We start from the raw sequence: 8,923 nt of genomic DNA, 5'->3' as shown, positions 1-8,923 counted from the left end.
CCTATCTCAACTTATGGGGTTTTGTCATAAGTCCACAGATATTAATATTATTCCAAATTTTGGCGAATCAATTAGGAAATATTAACTACTGTACCAAAATCTATTGCTTAGAGTAGTTAAAGACAGATGTCACATAACCAACTGTCGTTCGTACTATCTTAAAAAATGTAGCGGTCTTAGTTTTATATCCATTCGACTTTGATATTTTCATAAAAAAAATAAATGGGTTCTTTGTTTGTTTTTATGCTACAGGAAGATTTTCAAAATACATGTCACCCACGCGAAATCAATAACCATTGTCCATTGTCGGGCCATTGTTATACATGTTATAGGGTATCATAAAAACTCTGTCAATGAACCCAATATCATCGAACAACCAGTTGTTCATAGGGGCGGCAGCATCACATCTGGTGTGGCTAAGTGGATTGATCATTCTGCCAATCTCTACTAGAGATTTGTTTTTTTTTATGACTACTCACCTCACTCGGAGGGGGACTTTAGAGAATATTCTTAATTAAATACAACATATTTTTTTGGGGATGATGTCGTTGTATGAATATTTAATTTGTATTAAATTCAACTGGCTTCTGATTGTTTTTCATAATCGGGGTTTGATTCTAATTTTACAACAAAAAAAAAACTAAATAATATATCAGAATTTGCAAAAATCCATTGCTGCTTCTGCGTAGATAAAACGTGGATACTGAGTGGTCAGCTAGAATATTTTGTGAATTTGATTTTCCACAACACGGTGTTTATTTTTTCGAAGCCACGTATAAATAGTTTTGTACGACATTATAGAGAATATCAGTGAGGGAATACGAGTCTTAGCAAACACATCGTTAGAATCACAAAATCTAAAATTATGGTAAGATTGAAATCATTTTCGTATGAGAGAGCTGCCTTTGTTCTAACCAAATTCTCGTAATCCTTATAGAAATTCATCATTGTTACTTTGGCCCTTTTGGGTGCTGTTGCCGCTGATGTCAGCCATTTGAGTAACGAATACCTGCCTCCACATGAGAAAGCGGCCGAAGAAAGCCATGTCAGCAATGAATATCTACCTCCACATATGGCTGCCTTAAGTCATAGCCACTCTGCTGAATATGCCCAACAAAGTGAAGAAATTCCTAAAGTTAGTTCGTTTGCTGCTCCAGCTCCAGTTGTTGAACAAACCCAAGAAGAACCCGAACAACAATACTACACCGGATTGGTTTATCACGAAGGTCAAGAAAGTGCTTCAGATAATGCTGAGGCCTCTGTTCCCGCTCCCGGTTCCGATGATTTCACCCAACAGCAAGCTGCTTACTGGACTCAACACAGTGCCCAGCAAGAAGAAGCTGCATCAAATACCGTTGCTGAAGAAGAAGCTCCTGAGCCAGAACCTGCTGTTATTCCTGGCTCTGATGATTTTACCAACCAACAAGCCTCATATGCCTCAGCCTCATTCGGCTCCAGCGCCTCCTCTTCCTCGAATGTTGACACTCAATATGGTGCCAATGGCGGTTACATTTATTAGAGAATGTTAAGAGTTTAGTACGAAATTAGAAAAAATATTTAGAATAAGAAAATAAATTATTAAAGAAATTAATTACAATTCCAAAGATGAATTTGGTTATTTCCACAATGACGTTAGATCTCTTGGATGACATTAGAAGCTTGGACTTTAAGGAAAGTATTGAAGGAAGTTCGAAAAAAAAAATTAGTGGCATTAAAAAAAGTGGCTCTAGTTCGAAGGTTTTATTGAAGGCTTACTATCTGTCACTGAACACACAATTGTGATTTTTATACATATTCTGTCATCATTTAATAATGCTATCCGAAATGCCTTTTCAACTCTGTAAAGTACCTATTACATATAGTTCTAGAAGTGCCCATATGTAATAGGTACTTTTAGTTAATGTGGTATCACAATGGACTGAATAGTCTAAGTGCATCTGATAATAAATGGGGCTGCCACTTTATCCTAACCTAACCTAAGGCCTAACGAAGACACATTGGAAAAGATTCAAAGGTAATAGCAGTTATTTGGTAAATGGATACTTTCCAAAAAAAAAACACAAAGCAAAACAAATATATGCTCTGTTAAAGACGTATGTGTTTGAAATAAGGAAAACTTTCCTTTAATTAAAGAAAAACATTTTTAATTTAAAGAAATCGTTTTTAAAATAACTGATGTTTAGATTTAAGATCAAATAACTTCAAATATAGGCTAACATTTATTTTGAGGATTATGTATCTTTGATTTAAAGGTTTTTGCAATAAACAGGTTTTACTCCGAAATATCTGTTGTAATTTAGATTTTTAACTGGAATATTTATCCTAGATTTTAAACAAGATAGGTCCCTGAAAAAATTCTTTATTTTGAAGAAGCCGTATCTTTGGCTCGGAATCAATACCAAAATCCTTACGGCAAGGTCAAAATCTTTGGATCCAAGTAAACTTTTCTTCAGTGTAATTGAACACAAAAAAATAATTCTTTCCTCACAAACAATATCGTTTACTATTTGCTTTTCGGTGTAAGTTTGGAAGAAAAGTATATTCTTTTTGTGATGAACGTTGATTCTTTTACAGTATGTAAAAAGAATTTTATAAAGACTAGCTCAAAAAATTCTGGCTAATTGCATCTTCCTTCACATCATTCTCACTTTCACGATATTTTTAATTCTTTAATTTAATTCTATAATACAAACAATGTAAAAGAAATTCGATTTTATAAGTGTTTATTGTCATCAACAGACAATCACCGTATAGCCATCAACGCACGAGTAACGCAAACAGTTAAGCAGTTATATTTATATAGCATATAATTCGGCGCCAACGAGCCCTTGTAAAGAAAGTTTGTTTGACAGAAACATGGCCACCGTGGAGCAATGGTTAGCACTCCCGCTTTGCATACCAAGGGTCGTGGGTTCAATCCCTGCTTCGACCGAACACCAAAAAAAATTTGCTCTGAAGATATAAAATTTTTACTACGAAACTTCAAAATGTGTCTTATGAAAAACTTAAAACCAGAAAAGAACAGGGCTTAATATAAATGAAATGGACTGGATCAAAAAATAAAAATTTTGTAATACAAAAATTTTTTTGGTGATAAAAGTTTAAAATTTTTGAAGAAATTCAAAAAAGTCTAACAACAAATAAAAACGTTTTCGGTACAAGTTTTCCAAGCGTGTTTTTTCTTCGCGTGTAGAAGGTCCGTTATTGGCGGTTTTGTTTTCTTAACTACATTCCCTACAATATTCTGCGTATAAATAATTTTGAACCTATATAAACATATTTTCGCATGTTAATTAGATGTGGGGGAACGTGTTTTGTTTATGTTCATCCGTATCATTTTTATACCCTTCATCACTACTGTGGTACAGGGTATAATAACCCAGCAAAACATTTTGGAAGTTTTTGTAAAGGCACTTTCAAAACTGTCCTCCCAAAGATTTTCTTTTTTAACTTCGCAGGAACTAATTCAAAATTTTAAAACTCGTTTTTTCTTATTTCTAATGGGTAACTTTTAATGTTTTTGTTTCAAATAGCTTAAAAACAGAGTAAGAATCAATAAAATGGTACAACTTATTTAAATTTTGTTGAAAAAAATACTAAATCTTTTCTAAAATAATTGCGAGTTTTTAAAATATTTCAGGTCAAACGTTCCAGACAAGCGTTAGAATGCATTATAAATTATAAAAAATTATAAAAATTATTTGTTTGTCCAAATATCACAAACTTTCTTAATTCACATCCAAATCACTGAATTCGGACCATATCTTAAGAAGTGATTCAAATTCTGTGCAACGGCTGTTGAAATGGAGGACATCCGTCCTATGACAAGCCCATGTTAAATTCATCGCTTCTGTGCCAATTTTACTGCACTTCTGGATCCAAAATGAACATTTTCACTCCTTTTTTTTTTTGCTGAAATGTCAATCGCATAGCCAAAACAAATGAAGTTATACACAGTTGTCCGAAGCAACATGCAAGCAGTTTCACAGCAACCACCAATTGCTCAGTGCATGCTCGTACTGCAGAAAATATTGCTGCTGTTCGCGATAGTGTGGCTGAAGAGCCGTCCACCTCAACTCGTCGTCGTGCCCAACAATTGCACCTCTCACACTCGTCGTTGATGAACATTATGCATAAAGACTTGCATTTACACGCTTACAAGGTGCAATTGGCTCAAGAACTAAAGCCTCTTGACCATTCCAAACGTCGTGAATGGGCACAATGGTTCCAAGAAATGGCAACAGTGGATGATCAATTTTCGAAGAAAATCATTTTCAGTGATGAGTCACATTTCCACCTCAGTGGATTCGTCAATAAACAGAATTGCCGCATTTGGGCGAATGAGAATCCAAGAGTGATTGTCGAAAAACCAATGCACCCACAAAGAGTGACTGTTTGGTGCGGTTTATGGGCTGGCGGCATCATCGGGCCGTATTTTTTCCAAAATCAGGCCGGTCAGGCAGTTACTGTGAATGGTGTTCGCTATCGTGAGATGATAACGAATTTTTTATTGCCCGAATTGGAAGATATGGATGTGGACGATATGTGGTTTCAGCAGGACGGTGCCACTTGCCACACAGCTAACGAAACAATGGCTCTTTTGCGCAACAAATTCAATGGCCGTGTTGTCTCACGTAATGGCGATGTCAATTGGCCGCCAAGATCATGTGATTTGACAACGTTGGACTTTTTTATTTGGGGTTATTTGAAAGAAAAGTTGTACGTCGATAAGCCAGCAACAATTAAAGAGTAAAGGATGAGATAATTCGGCACATTAACGGCATAGAACCTCCATTATGCCTCAGCGTCATCGAAAATTTGGACCATAGGATGAAGGTGTGCCACCGAGGTCGCGGCGCCCATTTGTTCCATACATAATTGATTAATACCAATATATCATCATCATATCATGTAGGGTTCATAAAGCGTTGGGCGAAGTAGTTTTCGGACCTTTATGTTACCAAGAGGATTTTACTGTGATTGTTAGAACCATCCTGGAGTTTGGCTCTATTGTATGGGATCCTCAATATAATGTTTACATTGATAGAATAGAATCGGTGCAGAAGCAGTTGAGATTGAGGCTGCCCACCCTTAAGAGTCGTCGGACGATGTTGAGCTCTATGATGATATATATGTTAGTGATGCTATTCCATGCTCGGAGATGATATCTAGAATTAGAATAAATATCCCTTTCAGGGCCTCTAGGAATTACCAGTTTCTTTTCATTGATTTTCAACGTTCAACGGCCAGAGTTCTGTCCTCAAAATAATGTCAGATGTGCCTAACGTAGTGGATTACACTTTGGCGAGTCCACTTTTCGACAAAAAATTTGAGACTCTAATCCCCAACAGTGAGGCGTGGTGCACACATACCCCGGGGAATAAAGAATATATAGATTTCTACACTGATGGCTCCAAATTGGATGGACAAGTGGGGTTCGGAGTATATTCTAATGATCTGGAACTTCGAATAGCGAAAAGATTACCTAATCACTGTAGTGTTTTTCAGGCTGAAATATTAGCAATAAGAGAGGTGGCGAATTGGCAGAGAAGTAATGTTCCAAAAAATGTGGGCATTAATATATACTCAGACAGTCAACCTGCAATAAAATCCTTGGACTCTGTGTTCCTCAACTCGAAAACGGCCATCGACTGCCGCAAATCTCTCAATGAGATGGCTGAGCAGTACAATATTCACCTAATATGGGTGCCTGGCCATAGGAACATACCGGGGAACTGCGAAGCGGATGAGTTGGCAAGGCTACGGACTACCTTACATATTCCAGGGGAACTGGAATTTGTTGGTATGCCCCTAGCTACCTGCAAGCTCATGCTGCGTGAGAAGGCTGTTAGGATGGCAAATGTTCGATGGGAGAATTGCAAGGGTTGTAACGACACCAAGCAAATATGACCCCATTTCAACTTAAACCGCACACTAGATATGCTAAAGTTCTCGAGACGTCAGATATCACTCCTGATATCTGCTATAACGGGTCGCTGCCTGATAGGCGATTTTGCAAAAACTATTGGCGCGAAATATAATGACTATTGTATGAGCTGTCATGATGCGGAGGAAAAAGAATCAATTAAACACCTCTTGTGTGAGTGCCCTGCATTTGGTGTAAAGCGCAAGCAACTTTTATGAGCATATAGCTTCAGATTACTGGCGGATCTGGAAAACGTTAACCTAAGCAGTCTGCTAATGTTTTTGGAACAATCTGGTTGGTTCAACAAAGAAAAATAATCAAGAAGGTTCAGCGGTTAAAACTAGAAGTGCCCATATGTAATAGGTACTTTTAGTTAATGTGGTATCACAATGGACTGAATAGTCTAAGTGAGCCTGAATCTTAATCGGGCTGGCACTTTAACCTAACCTAACCTAACCTAACGTTCAAATTATGTGTCGGTAGAACCTAAACGTAGGAGTGCATTGATTTTAATTTAATGTATCATTTAATTGACACTAACTTAAGTATTGTTGCGATGAAGTCCAGGATTTTAACATATTTGTATAACTAATAATTTTTTTGTTGGATATGCTAGTATCTAGTCTTACGGTGTAATACGTCCGGCTTATCAGTCCTGTAGCTGGTTAAATCGCTCTGCCTACGTTACGGAGACGAGACCCTCACGGTCGGAATGGGCGAGAAAGTGGGCGTTGGGACCATTCGAAATCCTAGCTTGCTATATTCACAAAAAAAAAATATTTTCAGTTTGACACCCTACGATATAAAATCATCCAAACGTCCTTGGCACAAACACCTCAATTCTACTTAATACATAGACATACTTTTTAGTTTATTACTTTATTTAAATTAAAGGAGAAATAATTTTAATTCGTTTAACAAATTGCGCTATAATTTACAAAATAGTATATACTTAAAGCATCTACAATATGCTTTAGGAGGAAACTTAATATTTGGCAGAAACTTAAAATCCTTAGAACTTATAAGAGACTCTCTTAGGTTGAGACATTCTTGTGCTATAGAACCAATTCTTCAACAAAGTTGACAAAATTGAACCACTGGGTTTGTAGGCCAAGCCTGTATAATATTTGCTAGAAGACATGGGAATGTAACCATAACTAGAGCGGACATTAATTTCTGATGGTGGAGCTAGTCCAGTGTAGTATTCTGTTTCAGGTTTATCCAAATAGTCTTCTGGAGGAGGAATTAAACCGGTATAGTATTCCTGCTCCGGTTCATCTACATAGTCTTCCGAGGGAGGAATCAAGCCTGTATAATATTCTTGCTCGGGTTCATCCAAATACTCTTCAGGGGGAATAATCAAACCCGTATAATATTCCTGTTCCGCTTCGGCTACGGGCATGACAGGTGCTGGTACGGCTTCTGGAATGTTAATGGGTTCTTGGTTAACCAAGGGCTCTATTTGAAAAAGAGGGTTTTTGATCAAGCCAGTGTGGTACTTTTTTTCTGGTTCTTGTTCCATTTGCTTGCTAACTTCTGACCAGTAAGCAGCCTGTTGGTTAGTAAAATCATCTGAACCAGGCATGGGATGTGCTGCCAAGAGTGCGGGGATGTCAAGTAGGGGATTTTTGATCAAGCCAGTGTAGTATTTCTTTTCTGGTTGCTGTTCCATTTGCATGGGAGGTGATGCCATGGGTGCGGGAATGTTAAATAGAGGATTTTTGATCAAGCCAGTGTAATACTTTTTTTCTGGTTCTTGTTCCATTTGTTTACTAACTTCAGACCAGTAAGCAGCCTGTTGGTTGGTGAAATCATCTGAACCCGGCATGGGAGGTGCTGCCATGGGTGCGAGAATGTCAAATAGGGGATTTTTGATCAAGCCAGTGTAGTACTTCTTTTCTGGTTCTTGTTCCATAGGAGATGCGACTTCATCCAAGGTGGTAATGGAGGAATCATGTTCATCTTGACCGGGAATATAAACCAAGCCATTGTGGAAGACCTGTTCTGGTTCCTTCATGGCTTCTTCAAATGTGGTAATGGACGAATCATGTTCATCTTGACCGGGAATATAAACCAAACCGGTGTGGTATTCCTGTTCTGGTTTCTTCATGGCTTCATCGAAAGTTGTAATGGACGAATCATGGTCATCTTGGCCGGGAATATAAACCAAACCTGTGTGGTATTCCTGTTCTGGTTTCTTCATGGCTTCATCGAAAGTGGTAATGGACGAATCATGTTCATCTTGACCGGGAATATAAACCAAACCGGTGTGGTATTCCTGTTCTGGTTTCTTCATGGCTTCATCGAAAGTTGTAATGGACGAATCATGGTCATCTTGGCCGGGAATATAAACCAAACCTGTGTGGTATTCCTGTTCTGGTTTCTTCATGGCTTCATCGAAAGTGGTAATGGAGGAATCATGTTCATCTTGACCGGGAATATAAACCAAACCGGTGTGGTATTCCTGTTCTGGTTTCTTCATGGCTTCATCGAAAGTGGTAATGGAGGAATCCTGTTCATCTTGGCCCGGAATATAAACTAAACCTGTGTGGTATTCATGTTCTGGTTTCTTCATGGCTTCATCGAACGTGGTAATGGAGGAATCATGTTCGTCTTGGCCCGGAATATAAACTAAACCTGTGTGGTATTCAGGTGTAACTTGTTGGCTAACTGAAGACCAATGAGCGGCTTGTTGGTTGGTGAAGTCATCTGATCCTGGCATAGGACCGGATGGAATATCTCCAGCATAGCCGGGACCATAATTGATATTTTCACTATAAATTTTACCTGTATATTTCTTATCATCCATTTGCTTGCTAATGGCGGACCAATAAGCTCCTTGTTGGTTGACTGCCTCATCAGAACCGGGCATTACGTCAGTAGCAGGAAGTTTACCATCATCGGGTGTACCGATAACTAAGTTCGGATTATATGCAGGCATAGGGGGCAAAGCAGCAGATGAAGTTTCACTCGTAATTTCACCAGTATAGCCAGGAC

At 38.1% G+C, this 8,923-nt stretch overlaps 1 protein-coding gene across 1 annotated transcript; it reads left to right on the top strand.

Moving 5' to 3' along the window:
* Positions 1-820: 820 nt before the first annotated feature.
* Positions 821-1,597, top strand: LOC142230001 (uncharacterized). The gene is made up of 2 exons (XM_075300606.1): positions 821-868; positions 938-1,597. Exons 1-2 carry the CDS (start codon positions 866-868, stop codon positions 1,517-1,519), a joined length of 585 nt encoding a protein of 194 aa, XP_075156721.1. The 5' UTR covers positions 821-865; the 3' UTR covers positions 1,520-1,597.
* Positions 1,598-8,923: the final 7,326 nt, after the last annotated feature.

This window comes from Haematobia irritans, chromosome 3 (assembly GCF_050003625.1).
Source record: "Haematobia irritans isolate KBUSLIRL chromosome 3, ASM5000362v1, whole genome shotgun sequence".
NCBI lineage: Eukaryota > Metazoa > Arthropoda > Insecta > Diptera > Muscidae > Haematobia > Haematobia irritans.
This window is presented reverse-complemented; position numbering and strand designations above follow the sequence as displayed.